Below are 23,327 nucleotides of genomic sequence, written 5' to 3'. Positions count from 1 at the left end.
CTGCATTGTAAGACGGTCCTCTGAGGAGCTTTTCTGGGTCCGTTATTTCCCCATAGCACATCTAGAATTGCCCTCATGGAGTCTGACCTACTAACGTCAGGCTGAAATAGTCGGCTAAAGAATACTTTACAGCCTTGTTTAAATTCATTGAATGTTTTTCAAGGTTTTTGTTTGTTTGTTTTTAGAGCAGACTCATAAAACTGTACAATGTGAGTGGAAGGAAGTGAATCCAAGTCCTTGGCTGACCACTTTGTACACCCTTCACTATCCCACACTGCCACTCACTCCTTGTTCCCCATCCTCAGCTCGGGGGTAGTAGGATGGCTCCATCTGAGGGGTCTCCAAACTGTGGGCTCTTCTGGTCAAAAAGCTACAGCCTGCCATTGTCTTAATGAAGGGTCTTAGTGCAGAGGTTCTTCAGCAGGAGAAAATCAGTACGTTAGTAAACAGTTCACTATAAATAACAGCTTAAAAAAGAAGAAGTAAAGAGCAGTCGTCAGAAGGCATAACATTATGATCTCTAGTTTCAAAGAAAGGAGAATCTGTTTACCATTAGTATTGTTCAGATCACTTCCTAACAAAACGTTGTTTTCTTCTCTCCCTTGTGCTATCCTGCAGGTAACAAAGGGAGACAGCAAAAATGCTAAAAAGAAGAATAATAAGAAAACCAGCAAAAACAAGAGCAGCCTGAGTAGGGGCAATAAGAAGAAGCCAGGCATGCCCAATGTATCCAATGACCTCTCGCAGAAACTGTACGCCACCATGGAGAAACATAAAGAGGTAAGAAGCAGCCTCCGAGGACAGGAGGGAACCGGCAGGATTTCTTAAAAAACTGCCCATCGTGGTTGGGCACTGGAGCATTGTAAATTCAGAAGGAAGAAATCACTTGAGTAAGAAGAAAATAGGATGGCTAGAGTGGGTGGTAAGAAGAGGAAATGATAAAGTTTCTTTGATTTGCCGCTGTTATGAATCTACATATAATACAGTCTTACATAGTTTCGTGCTGCATAATGACGTTTTGGTCAGTGATGAACTGCATATGCAGTGGTGGTCCCATAAGATTTTAATAGAACTGAAAAATTCCCATCGCCTAGCAACGTCATAGCTGTCATAGCGCAACGCATTATGCACATGTTTGTGGTGGTGCTGGTGTAAACAGACCTGTAGTGCTGCCAGTCGCATGAAAGTGCAGATAGCACTACAGTTACAGTAGTCCACTGTGTGCCATCTAGGTTTGTGTACGTACACCATGATGAAATCACCTAATGACACATTTCTCAGAATATATATCCTGCTCTTGAAGTGGCGCATGACTAATTTATAAGCGTAGTCTGTCTAACCCTGTCATTTGTGATCCTCATATGTTTTTGTACCTCCATTCATCGTTCAGGATATTGGCTTGTTGGATATTTTGTTGTTTTGTTTTTGTTTAATTTTTTTTTATATTGGGGAACAGTGTGTTTCTCCAGGGCCCATCCGCTCCAAGTCGTTGTTCTTCAGTCTAGTTGTGGAGGGCGCAGCTCAGCTCCATGTCCAGTCACCGTTTTCAGTCTTAGTTGCAGGGGGCATCCCATGTGGGAATTGAACCTTCAATCTTGTTGAGAGCTTGTGCTCTAAGCAACTGAGCCATCCAGCCGCCCCTCTGGAAGCTCAGCGGCAGTTCATTGTCTCCAATGTAGTTGTGGAGGGCGCAGCTCACTGGCCCATGTGGGAATCGAACCAGCAACCCTGTTGTTCAGAGCTCTCGCTCTAACCAACTGAGCCATCCAACCAACCCTGTTTTGTTTAAACCAAGCTCCTTTAGAACTCCATTGGCTATTCCAGTTTAGCTGTAATGGGACTTTGGCAAAACAAATGAATAAAAATATTGACTATTGGCCTTCCTGAAAGTACATTGGGAAGTGGAGGGAATAGAAGAAAAGTTAAACTTTCATATATGCACTTTTAACCTCTTCTCAGAGAAGTTAAGTTAAATTGCTTATTTGTTGTTGTAGGTAGTCTGGGAACGTAACTGGGTGTATTGGGGGTTCTTTTTCCCTTCAGCATTATCATTGGTTCTTTGAGAGAAATTCATGTTAGGTGTAGGGTTGGTTGGTTTGTTTTTTAATCATGGTTCCACTTTGTTCAGATATTACGGTCAAATTCTTATAGGAAGTGGCTATTATGTGGAGAGGGAACTGAAAGCTTGATTTCAAGTATGGAATTACAACCAAATTGATTAAACAGTCTCTTTGGGAGAGAAATAGTTATGGCAGAACCCTTCTTTAGAGAGGTATTTGTTAAAATGGTGCTTGACCAGTAAAGCTGTTCAAAGCATCCTTTCCCGTATACCAGCACTCTACTCCCATGCCTTTTTTGTTGAAGCCTGAAGAACTGAGGTCAACTGGCTAACCTAAGGTGATGGAGGCCTGCTACCATTATCTCAGCCGTGCTAGTGAAATGGAAGGATTCCTGGGTTCCAACGGGTGCCTCACTTAAATAATAATTATTAGTTATTTCAATCAATATTTAGTATCACAAAATTTAAGGTGACAGCAATTGGGAAAGGCCCTCAGAGTATATTGTAATAGGTTTGAATTAAATAGTGGATACATTCTATGACTGTTTAATCTGAATATAGGTAGTAGTCACTTGTTAGGACTTAGAATCTGAGATTGTCATTTCAGGTTAAATTCAAGTATTGTTTTAGCTATACAGTGACATACAGCGGAATCAGTCATGATGGCTGTGATTGGAGGGTTGGCCATAATGGGCATTTCCTGGAGAATCACCGGATGGTTTTTGTTAGCCTCTATTTTGAATGGGTTGTTACTGGCATTCCCCATTTGTTAGGAGTGCTTTCTTTGAGCTACAATCTTAAATCCAGTATCACAAGGTCATTGTCACAATCCTCACTTGATGCTTTTAATTTCTGGCATCTGCTATGTAGGTGTCTCTACTCAGTGTTTGCTCTCTTGTCCTGTGTTTTTTCTAGAAATGTATCTTAAAAGACTCTTGTTTTATGCAAACATTGCTTCCCAAGTATATTATCATAAGTCTTATTGCCAGTTTGCACAGGTTTTCAGTCTTCTGAAAAACTGGTAGAATATAGTGGGCAACACAGCAGTTACTTACAACGTCCTGATCTCTTAAAGGTACCATTTCATATTTTATTAGATTAATAAGAGTTTAAATTTGTATACTAATTTCAAATATGTATATACCAGCTTCCTATTGCAGCCTTTACACTAATGGTTATGGGAACTGATGGTTGTGTGTTTTCAAACATCAATGAACAAAATACCTGTTTCTACAGCAAAGAATAAGGTGGTTTGGGGATTTTTATCTTTCGCACCCCCACCAACATTTGTGTGTTTTTTGTTCTTGTTTTTCAAACTTACAAGAAAGTTGCATAGAGAGCCTGCCTTCCGCCCCCTTCACTTAATCAGCAGTTGTTAACATTTTGCTTTTTTTTTTTATCCAAAGCATGGACTAAAAAGACATCATTAGAAGTATGTCTTCTAAGAAAGAAATAAGACATCCGGTGTACGGCCAAACTATGTTTTCTTACTCAGGAACTTAGCCCAGAGTCACCATCTAATGTCTGGTCCTTATATGTTCCAGTTAAGGATTATGCGTTGAGCTGCAGTGTCTCAGTTCCTGGCCTTATTTTCTTTCGTGACATGGACATTTTTCATAAATAGTATAGGCCAATTGTTTTGTAGAATGTCCCTCAATTTGGATTTGTCTGGCTTGTTTCCTTTTAATTAGATTCAGATTAAACCATGGATTGTTTCGTATAGCACACCTCTGAGGTAAAATGTCCTGTACCGGAGCTGTACCTGACCTAGACCCTTCTCATTTTGAAGGGCTTATTGAATGAAGTAGAAAAGCTAAGATGTGGATTTTAGCCTGTCGTAGACAGTCTCAGAGAGGAGACCAGAGATGTGTGAGGCAGGAAGGACTGTATCACTTAACCTTGCAGTTGCAAAACTAACTCCGGCTTCATCAGCCTCACGGGCATCGGTCCAGTCCAGCTCACCTGCCCACTGTGGTTGGTCCAGCACCTGGCGGTGCTCTAGTTCCAGAGCCAGGATGAGCGTGTGTTTTTTGCAGGTTTTCTTTGTGATCCGCCTCATCGCTGGCCCGGCTGCCAACTCCCTGCCTCCCATCGTTGACCCTGACCCCCTCATCCCCTGCGATCTGATGGATGGGCGGGATGCCTTTCTCACCCTCGCAAGGGACAAGCACCTGGAGTTCTCGTCCCTCCGAAGAGCCCAGTGGTCCACCATGTGCATGCTGGTGGAGCTGCACACCCAGAGCCAGGACCGCTTCGTCTACACCTGCAATGAGTGCAAGCACCACGTGGAGACGCGCTGGCACTGCACCGTGTGTGAGGTAGGCAGGGGGTGGGCCCGTGGCGAGTGAGGGACGGCGGGGGAGGGGTGCTGACGGGGCTTCTCTGAAAGGGCGATGAAGCCCAGCAGAGCATGCTTTGGAATGCCTTGGGTCGTGGAGAGTTGACCTGCCCCTGTGCTCTCCCCCAGGATTACGACTTGTGCATCACCTGCTATAACACTAAAACCCATGACCACAAGATGGAGAAGCTGGGTCTCGGGTTAGACGACGAGAGCCACAGCCAGCAGGCCGCAGCCACCCAGAGCCCCGGGGACTCCCGCCGCCTGAGCATCCAGCGCTGCATCCAGTCCCTGGTGCACGCCTGCCAGTGCCGCAACGCCAACTGCTCGCTGCCGTCCTGCCAGAAGATGAAGCGCGTCGTGCAGCACACCAAGGGCTGCAAGCGGAAAACCAATGGCGGCTGCCCCATCTGCAAGCAGCTCATCGCCCTGTGCTGCTACCACGCCAAGCACTGCCAGGAGAACAAGTGCCCTGTGCCCTTCTGCCTGAACATCAAGCAAAAGCTCCGGCAGCAGCAGCTGCAGCACCGGCTCCAGCAGGCGCAGATGCTCCGCAGACGGATGGCCAGCATGCAGCGGGCTGGCGTGGTGGGCCAGCAGCAGGGCCTGCCCTCCCCGACCCCTGCCACTCCAACCACACCGACCAGCCAGCAGCCCAGCACGCCCCAGACGCCCCAGCCCCAGCCCCCGTCCCAGCCCCAGCCCACCCCTCCCAACAGCATGCCGCCCTACTTGTCCAGGACTCAAGCTGCTGGCCCTGTGTCCCAGGGCAAGGCAGCAGGCCAGGTGACGCCTCCAACCCCCCCTCAGACTGCTCAGCCACCCCTTCCGGGGCCCCCACCTGCAGCAGTGGAAATGGCAATGCAGATTCAGAGGGCAGCGGAGACGCAGCGCCAGATGGCCCATGTGCAAATTTTTCAAAGGCCAATCCAGCACCAGATGCCCCAGATGGCTCCAATGGCCCCCATGGGTATGAACCCACCTCCCATGGCCAGAGGTCCCAGTGGGCACTTGGAGCCAGGGATGGGGCCCACCGGCATGCAGCAGCAGCCACCATGGGCCCAAGGCGGGTTGCCTCAGCCCCAGCAACTGCAGTCCGGGATGCCGAGGCCAGCCATGATGTCGGTGGCCCAGCATGGTCAGCCCTTGAACATGGCTCCCCAGCCAGGATTGGGCCAGGTAGGTGTGAGCCCTCTGAAACCAGGCACTGTGTCTCAACAAGCCTTACAGAATCTTTTGCGGACTCTCAGGTCTCCCAGCTCGCCCCTGCAGCAGCAACAGGTGCTTAGTATCCTTCACGCCAACCCCCAGCTGTTGGCTGCATTCATCAAGCAGCGAGCTGCCAAGTACGCCAACTCGAATCCGCAGCCCCTCCCCGGGCAGCCGGGCATGCCCCAGGGCCAGCCAGGGCTGCAGCCCCCTGCCATGCCGGGCCAGCAGGGGGTCCACTCCAGTCAGGCCATGCAAAACATGGGTGCCCTGCAGCCGGGCGTGCAGAGGGCCGGCCTGCCCCAGCAGCAAGCGCAGCAGCAGCTGCAGCCGGCCATGGGCGGCATGAGCCCGCAGGCCCAGCAGATGAACATGAACCACAGCACCATGCCTTCACAGTTCCGAGACATCTTGAGGCGCCAGCAGATGATGCAGCAGCAGCAGGGGGCAGGGATTGGCCCCGGGCTGGCCAACCACAGCCAGTTCCAGCAGCCCCAGGGAGTTGGCTACGCGCCGCCCCAGCAGCAGCAGCGGGTGCAGCACCACATGCAGCAGATGCAACAAGGGAACATGGGACAGATGGGCCAGCTTCCCCAGGCCCTGGGAGCGGAGGCAGGAGCTAGTCTTCAGGCCTATCAGCAGCGACTCCTTCAGCAACAAATGGGGTCCCCTGCTCAGCCCAACCCCATGAGCCCCCAGCAGCATATGCTCCCAAATCAGTCTCAGTCCCCACACCTACAAGGCCAGCAGATTCCTTCTTCTCTCTCCAATCAAGTGCGTTCTCCCCAGCCGGTCCCTTCTCCACGGCCGCAGTCTCAGCCCCCCCACTCCAGCCCTTCCCCAAGGATGCAACCTCAGCCTTCTCCACACCACGTCTCCCCACAGACCAGTTCTCCACACCCGGGACTGGTAGCTGCCCAGGCCAACCCCATGGAACAAGGGCACTTTGCCAGCCCGGACCAGAATTCGATGCTTTCTCAGCTCACTAGCAATCCAGGCATGGCAAACCTCCATGGTGCAAGCGCCACGGACCTGGGACTCAGCACCGATAACTCAGACTTGAATTCAAACCTCTCACAGAGTACACTAGACATACACTAGAGACACCTTGTAGTATTTTGGGAGCAAAAAAATTATTTTCTCTTAACAAGACTGTTTTGTACTGAAAACAATTTTTTTGAATCTTTCTTAGCATAAAAGACAATTTTCCTTGGAACACATAAGAACTGTGCAGTAGCTGTTTGTGGTTAAAGCAAACATGCAAGGCGAACCTGAGGGATGATAGAATACAAAGAATATATTTTTGTTATGGCTGGTTACCACCAGCCGATTTTCCCCTTGTGTGTGTGGTTCAGGTGTGCGCTGGGAGGGGCTGAGCTCTGTGAAGCCACCCACATGCTCCTGCCTTGCACCTCCAATAGGTTTTATTATTTTTTTTAAATTAATGAAAATATGTAATATTAATAGTTATTATTTACTGGTGCAGATGGTTGACATTTTTCCCTATTTTCCTCACTTTATGGAAGAGTTAAAAAAAAGAACATTTCTAAAACCAGAGGACTAAAGGGGTTAATGTTACTTTAAAATTACATTCTATATATATAAATATATATAAATATATATTAAAATACCAATTTTTTTTCTCTGGGTGCAAAGATGTTCATTCTTTTAAAAATGTAAAAAAAAAAAAAAAAAATTTTCCTTTCCTCCCCTCAAGTCAACTTTTGTGCTCCAGAAAATTTTCTATTCCGTAAGTCTGAGCGTAAAAACTTCAAGTATTAAAATAATTTGTACATGTAGAAAGAAAAATGACTTTTTCAAAATATACAGGGGCAGCTGCCAAATTGATGTATTATATATATTGTGGTTCTGTTTCTCGAAAGAATTTTTTTCGTTATTTTTACATCTAACAGGAAAAAATTAAAAAGAGGGTAAGAAACTATTCCAGTGGGATGATTTTAACATGCAAAATGTCCCTGGGGTTTCTTCTTGGCTTGCTTTCTTAACCTCCTTACCCTGCCCCCACACAACACACACACACACACACACATACACACACTTTCTGTAAAACTTGAAAATAGAAAGCAAAAACCCTCAACTGTTGTAAATCATGCAATTAAAGTTGATTACTTATAAATATGAACTTTGGATCACTGTATAGACTGTTAAATTTGATTTCTTATTACCTATTGTTAAATAAACTGTGTGAGACAGACAGCTGACTTTGTTTCACTTCTTGCCGTCACATCTTTGTCTTAGAAGGTGCCAATTTAAGTGCCTGATGGGTAGAACTTAGAGGAAAAAGCAAAAGCACTAGCTTACAGCCTACCTGTTATATAAAGTAAATTCACAAATGGACTTTGGTAAGTAAACTGGTCCAAAGTTCATGGGGAAAACACTGCAAGTAACAACCAAATGTCAGTTTTATCAATTGAATTGATATTAGTTAATAAGTCTTGAACATCTTGATAATGGGACTTTCTCCCATGGACCCCTGTGGATGACCTCATGGTCTTCCACTAACCCTCATCTGACAGGGATGAAAAGGAGCGGCTCAGGGATCATATCTACCTAAGTCACAGCAGTTCTTGAAAAAGCAGCACTGAAAGCTTAGGGCACTGATACAGCCCTATTTCTTCTCCCACTCCAGCCTAGAAGTCGGAGAGGTGGGGATGAGGTAGTAGGAAAAGAAAAATACATGGAAATAAAACCTGGGAGGCTAAGAGATGAATCAGAGTGAGTCCAGTACTATGCTAGGTGTTAAAACAATGGAGGGATTACTGGGCCTCATTCCAACTACGTGTTACTTTAGCTATGAACAAGTTTGAAAAGTGGGAAGACTTAGTAAGCTGCTTTGGAATCACTTGGCCAGTCTTGTTTTTGTCTTAGAGCTTTACACTGAGTCTGCTAAGGGTTAAAGAAAAAAATCCTCAAGTAGCTTCATTCAAACTCCTATTTTACATTGTCTCACCAAAAAGAACCAGTATCCTAATAGGCACACTCAGTATTAATAGAGCAACCCCCCTATCCTGACCCCCGAAAATGGTATCAAACATCCACCTGCCTCAAGTCAGTGGTCCAGCAGACATATGCAGCACCCAGACAGTATACATGAACAGGATGCAGCCCAGATCTAGAAAAGGTAGAATAATGCTTAAATGGGATGAAGTAAAACAAGTTAAGTGATGTAAGCAGGGAATAAGATCCAGGGAGCAGGGGACAAGCCTGACTGCTAGGAATTGGGAAAACTGGAAACAATAGTATTTAAACTGAATCTTGGAGGGGAGATAAAGGGGGGAAAGGAGAGGAGCAAAGGACACCAAAAAGAGTGAAGAATTAGATCCTGTTTGATCCTGTTCAGATCCCCTTGGCTGAGACGACTATAGAAGATGGCGGGTGCCTGTTACAGAAAGACCCCCATTTTGCTCCCTGTTACTAGGGGCCCAGGATTGATCGCCCCCAAAAGGAAAATATTTAGAATTCTAACCCATTTCCAAGCAGTAAGTTTCCAGCTAGCTTAACTCTATCTAGCGTCTGGCTAAAGACAGCTGGATTGAAGTGTTAGACCACATTTCACTGCAATGTTGTAGGGAAATGGGGGCAGAAATACATAATTAAAAGGGGGTGGGAGGGAAGCTGTCCTTTCCCAAGCCGGACAGAGGTAGTGCTAGGAATGGGGAAGACAGGATTATTCTAGAGTCAGAAATTCAAGAATGTGATTTCAATGTTTCTGTGTATTTGAAAATTATCACAGTGAAAAGCTGGGAAGAGCTAAGAGGAGCCACAAGTCTCCAACTGGGCTGTTGCTAGCATGTCTATCTAGGAAATTGACTCAGTGGAGGCTGGCAGTATTTCAGATGCTCTCGTTGACTTTGCTTACTCACTGAATCCCCCCAAACAGACCAGACTGAAATGAGAAAACTGCAGCTCAGGTGAAATAACTTGCTCAAGACCACACAGCCAGTAAAAGGCTTACCAGAAAGTCCAAGTTCTATTGGGCTCCGAAGCCTTTCTTCTCAATATCCTTTATCTCCTTACCGTACAGAAGCCCTAGTGATGGCTGCAAATTAATTGATACATATGACACAGGGGTCCTGTTCTAAGCAAATTCAAACTAAAAACTGAAAGGGTGGGATAATAAGCTCTCCAAGCATCTTTTACAACCAAAGAATCTGATCTCCAGAAAGACGGTTTCCTGGAATGTTATATTCATGATGAGGTCACCTTCGTTGAAAGAGCACATAGGCCAGCATCAAAAAGAAAAAAATGCTGAGGATTAATAAAGGAAATGCAAACTTGTACACTGAAAACAAAACATCACTGAAAAAAATTAAAGACCTAAATAAATGGAAAGACATTCATGGATGGGATGACATGGAAGACCTAATGTTAAGAAAGTACTACTACTTTTTTTTTCCGGAAGTAGCTTTCTGAGGTAGCGTGTGGGTTACTGTGGCCTTTGTCAGCTTCCACCATGGCGTACCGTGGCCAGGGCCAAAAAGTGCAGAAGGTGATGGTGCAGCCCATCAACCTCATCTTCAGATACTTGCAAAATAGATCTCAGATTCAGGTGTGGCTATATGAGCAAGTGAATATGCGGATAGAGGGCTGTTTCATTGGTTTTGATGAGTATATGAACCTCGTATTAGATAATGCAGAAGAGATTCATTCTAAAAGTCAAGAAAACAGCTGGGTCAGATCATGCTAAAAGGAGATAATATTACTCTGCTTCAAAGTATCTCCAACTAGAAATGACTAACGAAGTGAGAAATTGTTGAGAAGGCCATACAGTTTGTGTTTTTTAGGTCTCCTTTGTTAGGAGCATAGTTCTTAAACGTTTATTCATATTGCTCCGATTACTCGTATGTTATTACCAGATGACAATAAATGCTGAGGAATTGTTTTTATTAAAAAAAAAAAAATAGAAAGTACTACTCCCCAAATTGACCTAGAAATTCAATGCAATCCCTATCAAAATATCTGCTGGATTTTTTTTTTTAACAGAAATTGACATGCTGATCCTAAAATGCATACAGAAATGCAAAGGAACCAAAATAGCCAAAATAATCTTGAAAAGAAAGTATAAATTTGAAGGACACACTTCCCGATTTCAAAACAAAGGAAGTGCAAGACTTCAAAGCTACAATAATCAAGACTATGGTAGTGGCAAAAAGACAGACATTTAGATCAATGGAATAGAGTCCAGAAATGAACCCATATGTTTATGGTCAATTGATTTTTGATAAGGGTGCCAAGACAACTCAATGGACAAAGAACAGTCTTTTCAACAAACGGTGCTGAACAACTAGAGAGCCACATTCAAAGGAATGAAGTGGGACCTCTAACTCACACCAAATCAAAAATTAACTCAAAATAGTCATAGATCTAAATGTCAGACCTAAAACTATAAAAATCTTAGAAGGAAACATAACTATAAATCTTCATGACCTTGCGTTAGGTAGGCAACGGTTACTTACATATGACACCAAAGGCACAAGCAACAACAAAAATAGACATCAAAATGAAAAGCTTTTGTGCAACAAAGGACACTTATTAGGAAAGTGCAGACAACCCACAGAATGGGGTACTATATTTGCAAATCATGTCGGATAAGGGTCTTATGTATCCAGGCTATACAGACACTCTGACAACAAGAAAAAGACAACGCAATGAAAAAACAGGCAAAGGATTTAAATTGCTATTTCTCCAAAGATGATATACAAATAGCCAATAAGCATATGAAAAGATGCTCATCATGACTAATCATTAGGGAAATGCAAATTATCAAAAGTACAATGAGATCCCATTGCACACCCACCAAGGTGGCTAAAATCAAAAAGAGACAAGTGTTGGTGAAGATGTGGAGAAACTGGAACCCTCCTACACTGCTGCTGGTTATGTAAAATTGTGCAGCCACTTTGGAAAATTGTAGCAGTTCCTCTGAAAAGTTACGTATTTGTAAGAATAATTTGCACACTGCAGAAAATTTACCCCAGTAAAATTTGTCCGTTACATAAAAATAATTACAGAGTTCCCACGTGATCTAGCAGTTCCATTCCTTGGTATGTACCCAAGAGAACTGAAACCATGTTACCCGAAAAACTTGTACCCAAGTGTTCATAGCAGCATTACTCATATTGTTGACATAAACGACTCAAATGTCCATCAACTGATGAATGGATATCCACACAATGGAATATGATTCAGCCATTAAAAAGAATGAAGCCTCTCCATGGAGCCTACCCCTGCCCCACCCTCCAGCAAACATGCGTCTCCTTCTCTGTCCTCCTCAAGCTTCAGTGATGCTAGAAGGGACCTCAACACACAGGCCCTTCCGGTCTGCCGTGATCTGATGTTGGGCTGATTCTTAAACACACGTCCATCTTACCTCACCTAGACAACCCTCCTGGCCAGAGGCCACATCTTCTCCAGCCTCCCCCCACCCCCAGGCCAATCCCCGCACCCACCTGTTGAACTTCATGCCATGCACTGTGCGTTCTACACGTCATTGCCTTGAACTCTCTAGACAGGACGTTCTGTGATGACGGCAACGCTAGACCCGCACTGTCCAATACGGAGCCACTAGCCACACGTGGCACTGAGCACTTGAAAGGTGGCCTGTGCAACTGGGGCATGAATTTTTGTTTAGTTTTACTTAATTTACATTGAAATGGCCACGCAGCTAGCTTTCCCTGAGGTAGACTGGTAACCGTCATTTTACAAGTGAATAATCTGGGGTTCTTGTGAGGTCAATGTCAGTGGCGGGGGAGGCTGGAAAGGGGGACGTTAAGGTTCTCCCAACCACTCAGAGGGATAAATGGAAACGTGAAGGTGAATGTCCTCAGCTCAAAGATACAAAGTCACCACAGTGACGTCCCCCACCGATGTGCTTAACACTTAGAAGAAGGGCTTCAGCACAGAGAGCAGAGAAAGAGGGAACTCGGTTCCACCCAGCCTGCTACGACAGAGCCAGCTCAAACCCATCCAGCCCTGACAAAGGGGCGGCCCAGACATGCCCACGGGTCTTCAGGCTCTCAGAGCTTAAGGACCCTCACTGCCAACCCACTCCCACTGTGCAATTCCTGGATCTCCCAGATCTCCCAGCAACGGCCCAATGATAATCTGGGGTCCCCCTTGGCCTGCCACCCAAAAGAGTACACTCAGTGATCTATTTCTCCAGGTAAATTCATAAATGAGCCTTGGTTCCATTGGCCACGGCACCCTTACTTATCTCGTGCAGGGCCTGGAGAACAGAAAGTGCCCTCGTCGTGCTGACCTGGGTTTCTGAGCCTGCAGACAGAGATGCAGGCCAAGGACGACAGCTGACTTGCTATGGGTCAGAGTTCCCTGGTGGGAATCTGTCTGGGGCCCAGCTGGCCTTCCCGAGGTAACCCCCCAGCTTCTCTGCAAGTGTCCTTTCCAGGTCAAGCTGCAGCCACCCATGGTGCTTAGGACAGGGCCAGGGCCACGAAGAACGCACTCGACAGTAGCTCAAGGCCTTCTCCTTGCAGAAAGCTGCCCTGAGCACTAGCCCACAGGCTGCTTTCCCTTCAACTTACGGAGCACTTGCTCTCGGCCCGTATGTGTCCTGGTCACACACTGCCCCGCTGTGTGCAGTACCACATTCCTGCTCACCCAGCACACCCCGCTGCCACACTGGCCTGCCTCCAGCACCTCAAGCCTCAAGGAGTGTGCACTCGCGCTGGCCCTGCCTTGCCCCTGACCATTGCGTGACGAGCTCCTGATCATGCGGCTCCCTGCTAAAGTATCCCCTCTTCAAGGTCCTCCACCTGGAGCGGAAGTAGCCACAGTGTGGCCTTCTAGCACGAGGCCCTGTTTTAACGCTCTCCAGAACCCTTGGCACTAACTGGTGGTTTTCCTGTTTTTCATTTGTTTCAACCCTGTGGACTGGCTTAAATCCTCATTCTACCACTACTAGCTGTGCAGCTTTGGTCAATTATAGTATAATAACAGTTATACAGTCTTGAGAACTTGCCACCTGCCAGCACTGCTAAGCTCTCCACATACATCATCTCATCTAATACTCACAAAATCCCAGCAAGGTAAGTGCTATTATGACTCCAGTTTTACCCTTGGGAAAACTGAGATGCTGGAAGATAAAGAACTTGCCCAAGGTTACAGAGGGAATTCGTGGTGGAAAGACACAAATTCCTCCATCCGACACAAATTCCTCCATCCGATACAAATTCCTCCATTCCTCTGGAGCAGCAGGCTTACCTCTCGGAACACCTGAAGGAGTAGAGAAGACAGTGTCTAAGCTAATGCTTCTCCTCTCGTGCTAGGTACAAGGTAGCGGGGCTGCTGGAAATCGCGGAGCTGGTGGCAGCCTGTGGACGTATCCATCTCTGTAGGGGGGGGGGGTCCTCACAGGCTGGGGTATCACTGCCCTGGAGTCAGAGGTTTTGCAGATGCCAGCATGGTGAATGTATAACCAATCTGTGATACATCCAATATGGTGCGTTATTACTCAGCAATCAAAAGGAACAAACTATCGATAAAGATGAGATGGACACATCTCAAAAGTGTTACACTAAGTGAAAGAAGCCAGGTGCAAAAGACTAAATACTGCATGAAATTCTAGAGACTATCATACTCTAGTGACAGGAGATTAGAGGTTTCCAGGTGGAATAGAGTAGGGAAGAGGCACAAATAAGCTTTTGAGGGTGATGGGAATAATTCTGGTGGTGGTTATACAACTGTATCTATCTGTCAAACCCATCAAATTGGGGTGGCCGGTTAGAGCCTGGTGCTAATAACACCAAGGTTGCTGGTTTAATCCCTGCATGGGCCACTGTGAGCAACACCCTCCTTACAAAAAAAAAAAAAAAAAAAAAAAAAACACAGCAAAAAACATTGAATTGTAGATTTTAAATGGATGGATTCTATTCTGAGACTCGGATTAGGACTGAATTGAATCTATAAATCAAGTTGGGAAGAACTGACATCTTGACAATATTGAGTCTTCTACATGAACATGGAATATCTCTCCATTTAATTAATTCTTCTTGAATATCTTTCGTTTATTTTGAGGTTTGTAGTTTTCCTCACATAGATCTTGTATGATATAAATTTTTAAAAATATGCGTTTTGTCCATGCAATTGCTATCAGTCTTTGAGGACAGGGCCATGTCTGCTTAAGTAGCAGATAGCCATGACAACATTTGCAGGTATGGGTATAAGAAGTCCTGACAAAGAAAAGGAGATTCTGATGGATTCCATTAGAATCTGGATTCTAGTCCCAGGTCAGCCCCTAACTTGCTGTATGACCTTTGGCAAGAGATTTCCGTTTCTAGGCCTTAACAAAGGGGTTAGGCTAGACCAGTGGCTCCCCAAACTGGCCCAGTTCCTGGGCTCAATGCCCAAATATTTTTTCAATAGGTCTGTGGTGGGCCCTGGACAAATCTGTATAATCAAAAACTTCCCCTGGTGTTTCTGATCTGTGGGATCCACTAACCTATTTGGAGTAAAGTTTCCCAAATTTTTTCCAGTCATGGTGGCTTTTCAATAATTGTTTTCATTTCAATAATTGTTTCATGATGCCCCTCGCCCTGTGGAAGTACCTAGCAGCTCTGTTCATGAAGTAGATGAGCCCAGAGAAACTCAGCCTTTACGCCCTAACAACTTAGTGCCTTTTGGGCCCTGCGCACTTTCTCAAACCTTGGACACCGCCACTCTCATTTCTGTTCCACATTGGTTTATGCACGATACTTGCTTTTTTATCACAACAACCTCCAAAACTTCAGTTTTGCAAAGATATGACATTATCAAAGGAATGTTGTGTCACCTAATGTCACATCTTTATGTGATATCAGACAGATTTCAGGGCGTGTTACGGGCTGAATGATGCCACCCTGCAAATCCATGTTGAAGTCATAACCCCCAGGACCTCAGACTATGACTGTATTTGAAGATGGGGCCATTAAAGAGGTAATTAAGGTTCATTGAGGTCGTCTAAGTGGGTCCTAATCCAATATGACTGGTGTCCTTATAAGAAGAGGACATTAGGACACAAATATGCACACATGCTTGCATATTTGTGCATCTCTGTATCCTAATATCCTCACTGTGTCCCACACACACACGTGAAGACACAGTGAGAAGGTGGCCATCTGCAAGGTAAAGCAAGAGGCCTCAGGAGAAACAGAACATGACACCACCTTGATCTTGGACGTCCAGCCTCCAGAACTGTGAAAAAATAAATGTCTGTAGTTTAAGCCACCTAGTCTGTGGCATTTTGTGTCAGCCTCGCAAATGAACGCCCTAGGTTTCCCCTAACATTTTAAAATACCCCTCAGCACCCTTGTGAGTTCCCTGCCATGCCTCAGAGCACCTCACCACACAACTGGAGAACCACCCATACCTGGCGGCTTAAATATTCCGTGAGTCTGACCCTACTCAAATAGTCATGGAGATAAGTGGACACATGGCCAGGGTATAAGTCAGCTAGCAAATTTCATTCAGCAAAAATAAACTTTTCTGCCCTAATAACACAGCTGATTCTTTGCTTCCGCAAATATCACTCACCAGGTAGAAGAGTTACCCTAAGCCAGTGAGATAGGTCACCAATTGGGAGGTTATAGCCTCAGTCCAGGAAAAAGCCAATTGTGAACTAGGCAGGATGGAAGCAGGGGGAATGCAGAAAAGCAGACATATTGGGACATGTTCTGTGGTGACTCGTAGTTCTGATGCAGAACTTGCAGGTGGACTTGTGACTAGAAGAGAGCAGAATTGAGGAGAATCCCTAGGTTTTTATTTATAATGTAGTTGTATTTCTATTATGACTACACTCTTTCATTCCACAATTTTTATGGAGAGCCTGCTAAATGCCATGCTATGTCCAAGGTGCTGGGACATGGAAGTGGGAAAAATAAGGTTCCTGCTTTCACTTAGGAGTGTGGGGGGTGTAGCTAGACTGCCTGGGTTCAAATCCCAGCTCTGCCATTTATTAGCTATGTGACCTTGGGCAAATCACTTTACCTACCTAAGACTCAGTTTTCTCATCTGTAAAATGGCGATAATAAAGGTATCCACCTCCTGGTAGAACTATTATAAGTATTAAGTAATTTAATGTATTATAAAGCATTTAGAAGAGTGCTGAATAAGTATAAGCATTTGTAAGTTTTAGCTATTGCAATTCAGGGAGCTTTCACTCTAGTAGAAGGAAGCAGAAAATAATATTATATTGTGATAAGTTCGATGAAGAAAACTAAAACGGGTGAGGTGATAGAGAGCTTCAAGAACTACTTTACATTGGGTGCTCAGGAGACGGAAAGTAGTTCGTTTGCAGCATAGATTTAGATTTGCAGCCCGAGGGCTTCACATTCAGACAGTGGTTTTGAATTCTGGCTCCATCATTGTGTGACGTCATACGAATCATCTAAATAGTTCCCACCCCTGTAAAGTGGCGATAACAATACTTAGCTCAAAGGGAGAGTTGTGAAAGTTACGTAAGAAAATGCACGCAAAGCACTTCACACAGAATCTGGCCACACAGAAAGAGCTCAATGAGTGTTCTCTGTCATCATTTTTGTCAGTTACTGGACATTTCCATGTTCATTCCAGTGAACTAACTGCAAGAGCTTTTTCCTGGCCTCCCTGCCTCCAGCCATTCCACCCACTCCCGTCTGTCCTCCACCTCAGCTCTGCTGCAGGACTGTCCCTAAACATAAACCAGTCAGTCACTCCCCTTTTATAAACACTACAATGGCTCCCACTGCCTACAGATCAAAACCCAAGAGTCTGAGAATAACATTGTGGGGACAGAGCCAGGAGTACAGTTTCCAGGCTCTTGCCCTTATGGGGAAAGGTGCTCACTCAGGTAGTAAATGGCCATCAACTGTGACTGGATGGCCATCAGCTGTGGCTAATTGGCCATCAGCTGTAACCAGTGAGCCATTGGCCACTAATATAACTGCCGCGGCTACGCTAGCAGAAAATGGGGGCTAGCAAGAAGATGGTGGCTGGCAGGTGGAGTGAGGGTTGCGGATTGCAGAGAAGTGGACAGCAGGTTGCAGATAGTGTGGCTCCTGCTTCCTGTGTCTCCAACCCAGCTACCAGCGAGACTATAGAGGTATGACTTCCCTACCTATGGCTCCGTGGGTGTTCCTTTTTGGCCTAACCATGTCCTGCGTTCTTATGTGGGGAGCGGGACCAGAGTGCAGAGTGGGGAGCTGACACATGGAGCAGCGAGCAGGGTATGGTGCCGGCCACAGCTCTCCGAAGGGCAGTGGAGCAGTTTGTGTGTATGAACATAGTCTCAGGAAGACCAGGAGGAGCAGCTGCCGGACAGCTGGACCCCCGTGGAGGGGTGGGAAGACGTGGATGGTTCCCCAACCAGCATAGGATAGAGAAAACGAAGGTCGTTGTGGCCCTGTGGGCTGGGAAGTGCTTGCTGAGGCCCTCACCCCCAGGTTGGGAGGACTTGGAGCCCTCGCCCTGTGGAGAGGGCACACATTGTGAGGCTAACGCACAGCCCTGGCGAATGACTGTGGACTATGGAGAATCGCCTTCCATCCCTAATTTAATGGACCGCTTGACTGTTTGCTTGGGAACGTACCACCATGTAGTGGAACTGGCGGATGTTTACTTTTGTGTCTTGAACAGCCGCCGTCGAAAATATGTGAGAACCCTGGCGGTGCCCAGAAAGACTGGCTGTGCCCAGAGAGTGGCAGTGCCCTGAGAGGCCCTGGCTGTGCCCGGGGAGACTGGTGGTACCCTGAGAGGCCCTGGCTGTGCCCAGAGAGACTGGCAGTGTCCAAAATATTGCATTCACCTCCAGGCTCCTCATACTGAGCTCCTCGCGGAAGACGCTTGTCGCGTAGATTGTGAGGCGAGACCCTGTAAGGGTAGAGTGTGGGGACAGAGCCAGGAGTGCAGTTTCCACCCTGCATGACAAACATCCAAGGCCCTTCATACTCAGGATCCTGACTTCCTGCCTATCCAGCCCCTTCCCACTTCCTAGCCTATAGTTATGCTAAATTATCTCAGTTCCAACTTACTGTGCTTTTATTAATACCTATGCTATTTCCTTTCCCCTTGGACACCTGCTAAACAACGACCCATCTGTCAAGACTCAGCGTAAACATCGCTTACCATGACACCTCCCGCCCCCTCTGCCCAGCAGCACTGCTCTCTCCTTTCTATCGTCATTGCAATGGCACACACTTCCAGTACTTCATCGATTAATCAGTTGGTCAATAACTCTGCAAGTATCTGTAATCTCCACCTGTGAACTCCAGGAGGGCAGCACTGTGATCGCTGTTCTATGCTCCCCATACAGCAGCCACTCAGGAAACACCTGAAGAGTGGAGAACAATGCAGGAGGAGGAGACCTCTATGAATACACCTCTTGGAAGAGGAGTAGGGGGTCTATTTAGTTCCTAACTGGTGGTCTCAGGGAAGCTTTACCCTGACATGGAATCAGAAAGAATTATGTAGGAACACTGGCTCCACTACACTGTGGGACTCTGAATCTGTTCCTTAACCTAAGACTCGGTTTCTTCATCTGTAAAATGGGAAGGATAATAACTTCGCAGGGTTGTTACAAGGATAAAGAGCGATAATTTATGTAACGTGCTCAGCCAAGTGCCTGGCACACATCAAGCACTCAGGAAATGGTAGCTTTAAAAAAAAGCACCAAAAAATACAGCAGACTGTTAATAGTGAGTATGGGGTGTGTGGGGGTCCACTTTGAGAGAATCTAAATATCCATTTTACAAATTTTTATGTATTGTTTGAAAATCAGAAAAGAAAATATATAGCAAAATTAATAGTAAAAATTAAAAACAGATCCAGGTCTTCTAATCCATCGCCAGTGTTTTTTACGTGCTCCCAAACCCTGGAGAGAAGGGCCCTGTTTGAGAATAGACATGGCCTTGGGCAGGCATGGGCCTTGCCATGGGAGCAGAAAATAGTTTCTCATGAAGCATTTACCCTAGGCAGTCCATTCCAACAACGTAAGGAGACAGGTGTCCGGGGCAATAGCTCTGCTCAGCGCTGGATACAACGCAGATAATGAGAGCTTCTTCTAAACCAGCAGCCACAGGCTTACATGCTCTCAGTGGCCCGATGTGAAGACAGATGTGTGTATTTTGTAAAGTGTGAGGAAGCGCAGACTGGCGAGGAGGACAAATGCCTTCAAAAGGAGACAGAACTAGCAGCTCAGCGAAACTCTAAAGGAGATAGCCAAACGCTGCCCACCCTGTAGGCATGAAGGTCCACTGTCACCCTGTCTCCTACTTCTTCTTAAAAGAGAAGCTGGAAATCCAGATTATCTTTGTAAAGTTTAAATATGACTTCAAAAATTTCTAGAACCACAGTCCAGGCCAAACCAAACACTTACGCAGGCTGAATTCAGCCCAGCACCATCCAGGTTCCACCACTCTATTCAACAGGATTTCTTAGGAAACTGAGGCTGCGGCAAACCATAAAAATGAATACCTCCAACAAGGTAATATTCCTTCATCTACGCCTGTGTGTGTACAAAGATTTCAGCCTGCCTGTCGTCATTTCTTTCCCTGTCAACAATAAAGCAGATAGTCCTTTTTTGCAGTGTATCTGAAACTGCACTCAACATGCTTCCAGGTAAACAGAAAAAAAAGTAACTTCTACTCATTCTTCACAGCCCACTCAGGTGAGACCTTCCCCAGGACTCTTTCCCCGGATCCCTTATCCAAACTCTCACCGCGCACTCTAGTACTAACAGGCATTTACTGAGTACACACTCTGTGCCTGGCCCTGCTTGAAGCACTTTAACCTGTAAAAACCCATGTAATCGTCTCAATATACCTGTAAGGTACGAACTACTACCACCGCAGTTTACATAAGATGAACCTGCCAGAGATCACAGTGTAGACAGAGCAGGGCCAGGACTTGGCACAACATGCCTCCCACACTAGAGGGGGGGCTCTTAGAAGACTAGCATTTTGTCTTAATCATTTCTGAACCCACAGGGATCAGTGCTTTGGCACTAAATGTAAATGGACAGGTGGCTCACTCTCCGTCCATTATATGTCTCTATGGTAGGCTCGGAAGGGTGAGCTTGACAACACAGGCATTCATTCCACAACCATTCTAGGCATCACACCTGGACTCTAGATATGAACAGATCATGGTTAGAGGCCTCACAGTTTGGTGAGGGTACCTGGTGTGTGAATTAAAAATAACAGCAATGGGGCCGGCCCGGTGGCTCAGGCTGTTAGAGCTCCATGTTCCTAACTCTGAAGGCTGCTGGTTCGATTCCCACATGGGCCAGCGGGCTCTCAACCACAAGGTTGCCGGTTCAATTCCTCGAGTCCCGCAAGGGATGGTGGGCAGCGCCCCCTGCAACTAAGATTGAACACGGCACCTTGAGCTGAGCTGCCGCTGAGCTCCCGGATGGCTCAGTTGGTTGGAGCGCGTCCTCTCAACCACAAGGTTGCAGGTTTGACTCCCGCAAGGGATTGTGGGCTGCACACCCTGCAACTAGCAATGGCAACTGGACCTGGAGCTGAGCTGAGCCCTCCACAACTGAGACTGAAAGGACAACAACTTGAAGCTGAACGGTACCCTCCACAACTAAGATGGAAAGGACAACAACTTGATTTGGAAAAATGTCCTGGAAGTACACACTGTTACCCAATAAAGTCCTGTTCCCCTTGCCCAATAAAATCTTAAAATAAATAAATAAACAAATAAATAAATAAATAAATAAGAGCAATGTCACTTGATTTTGCTTGGAAAAGTCAGGGAATGCTTCCCAGCAGAGGAGGTGGGAAACTGAGTCTTAAAGGAAAAGAGTAAGTGTTCCCCAGGCAGACAAGGAAAGGACAGAGAGCCCAGGCAGAGGAGCAGCACGTGCAAAGGCACCAAAATGACCGAGCCTTTCTCCAAAGACCTGCCACCAGCTCTGAACAGCTCAGGGAGCATGCTGGGCATGCTGGGAGAGGCTGGAAAGTGGACAATTTCTGAGCTTGCAGGGCCCTGACTGGCTAAGAGATGGTGTACCCAAAGGGGTTTTCTTTATTTTTTAACGTTTTTATTGAGATATGATGTACATCCCATAAAATACATCTCTTTTATGTGCACAATTCAATGATTTTAAATTTAAATTTACAGAGTTGTGAGACCATCACCACAATCCAGTTTTAGATTTCATCACCCCAAAAAGATCCCTCCTGTCTGTCTGTTTGCAGTCAACAGCTGTTCTCCCCTCCATCCCCAGGCAACCAACAATCTGCTTCCTGACTGTACAAATGCCTTTCCACCAAAGGCAGAAAAACAAATAACCTGATCAGATTTCTACTTTTTTAAAAACCTTGGGCACTTGGGTGGCTCAGTTGGTTAGAGCGTGAGCTCTGGGCAACAGGGCTGCCGATTCGATTCCCACGTGGGCCAGCGAGCTGTGCCTTCCACAACTAGAATGAAGTTAATGAGCTGCCGCTCAGCTCCCTGATGGCTCAGTTGGTTGGAGCGCGTCCTCTCAAACACAGGGTTGCGGATTCGACTCCCGCAAGGGATAGTGGGCTGTGCCCCCTGCAACTAACAACGGCAACTGGACCTGGAGCTGAGGTGCGTCCTCCACAACTAAGACTGAAAGGACAAAAACCTTACTTGGATGGAGCTGATGAGAATCCTGGGAAAAACACCACTGTTCTCCAAGAAAAAGTCTTAGAAATACACACTATGTCCCAATAAAGTCCTGTTTCCCTTACCCAATAAAATCTTTTTTAAAAAAAATCTCTCAGCTTTGTTGACATTGGTTGGAGGGGAGTTCAGACTGAAGGCCGCCTCTGTCACTACTTCCCTGGACGCTCAGATTTAAGCATCTAAAGGCCTTTTCACAATCTACGAATCCCCTTTCTTACTGGCCACATTGCAATTCCCACCACGTTTTTTTGTAAGTAACTGTGGGGACAGAGTCCCAGAGAGCAGTTTCCAGGCTCTCGACCTCACGTGGGGGAGTGCTGACTTGGGTAGTAAGCCATCAGCCGTGGCTAGTTGGCCATCAGCTGTAACCCTTGAGCCACTGGCCACTGATATAACTGCTGCGGCTGCGTCAGAGAGTAGAGTCTAAGAGAGTCGAGGGGAGTCGAGGAGAGTTGGTCGGCTGGCAGAAAAGCAGACAGCAGGTCGCACATCTGTGAATCCAGCCTCCAGTGAGACTATAGTGGTATGACTTCCCTACCTACGGCTCCGTGGGTGTTCCTTTTTGGCCTCACCATGTCCTGCATTCTTACGTGGGGAGCGGGACCAGAGACCCCGCAGGCCGCACCAAATTACAGTAACAGCTAATTCATCCAAGCGTCAGATCAATGAATCAGATCAATGAATTCATATCCCATGAATCAATATTGTGTGCATTCATCAAAGGAAACTAGTGGCATTTTCAGATTTAATTGTCATCAGTGGAAGAAAATGCTCTTGCAATTCAATTTGTTACCGAAGGCCCACATTTTTGTTTTGCCGCACTGTGGGGACAGAATCCCAGAGAGCAGTTTCCAGGCTCTCGGCCTCATGTGGAAAGGTGCTGGCTCGGGTAGTAGCTGGCCATCAGCTGTGGCCGGTTAGCCAATTGGCCACTGACACAACTGCTGTGGCCGCGCTGGAGAGTAGAGTTGGTTGGTTGGCAGAAAAGCGAACAGCAGGTCGCATGTCATGTGAATCCAGCCTCCAGTGAGACTATAGTGGTATGACTCCCCTACCTATGGCTCCGTGGGTGTT

General features: G+C 46.3%; 1 protein-coding gene and 1 pseudogene across 2 annotated transcripts in view; both read left to right on the top strand.

Moving 5' to 3' along the window:
• EP300 (EP300 lysine acetyltransferase) overlaps nucleotides 1-6,856 on the top strand; it is a 71,989-nt gene extending 65,133 nt beyond the window's left edge. Inside the window, exons 29-31 of the mRNA XM_081060691.1 lie at nucleotides 619-780; nucleotides 4,096-4,377; nucleotides 4,527-6,856. Coding sequence (XP_080916817.1) covers nucleotides 619-780; nucleotides 4,096-4,377; nucleotides 4,527-6,707 — 2,625 coding nt within the window. The 3' untranslated portion in view covers nucleotides 6,708-6,856. The remainder of the gene's footprint in view (nucleotides 1-618; nucleotides 781-4,095; nucleotides 4,378-4,526) is intronic.
• A 3,163-nt stretch (nucleotides 6,857-10,019) lies between these two features.
• LOC308502649 (small nuclear ribonucleoprotein E-like) lies at nucleotides 10,020-10,355 on the top strand (annotated as a pseudogene). Its single transcript has one exon. The product of its transcript is annotated as a small nuclear ribonucleoprotein E-like (transcript).
• The last annotated feature ends 12,972 nt before the right edge of the window (nucleotides 10,356-23,327 follow it).

Source organism: Rhinolophus hipposideros (assembly GCF_964194185.1).
Source record: "Rhinolophus hipposideros genome assembly, chromosome: 9".
Taxonomy (NCBI): Eukaryota; Metazoa; Chordata; class Mammalia; order Chiroptera; family Rhinolophidae; genus Rhinolophus; species Rhinolophus hipposideros.
Note: the sequence above shows the minus strand (reverse complement) of the source record. Positions and strands in the feature narration are given on the sequence as shown.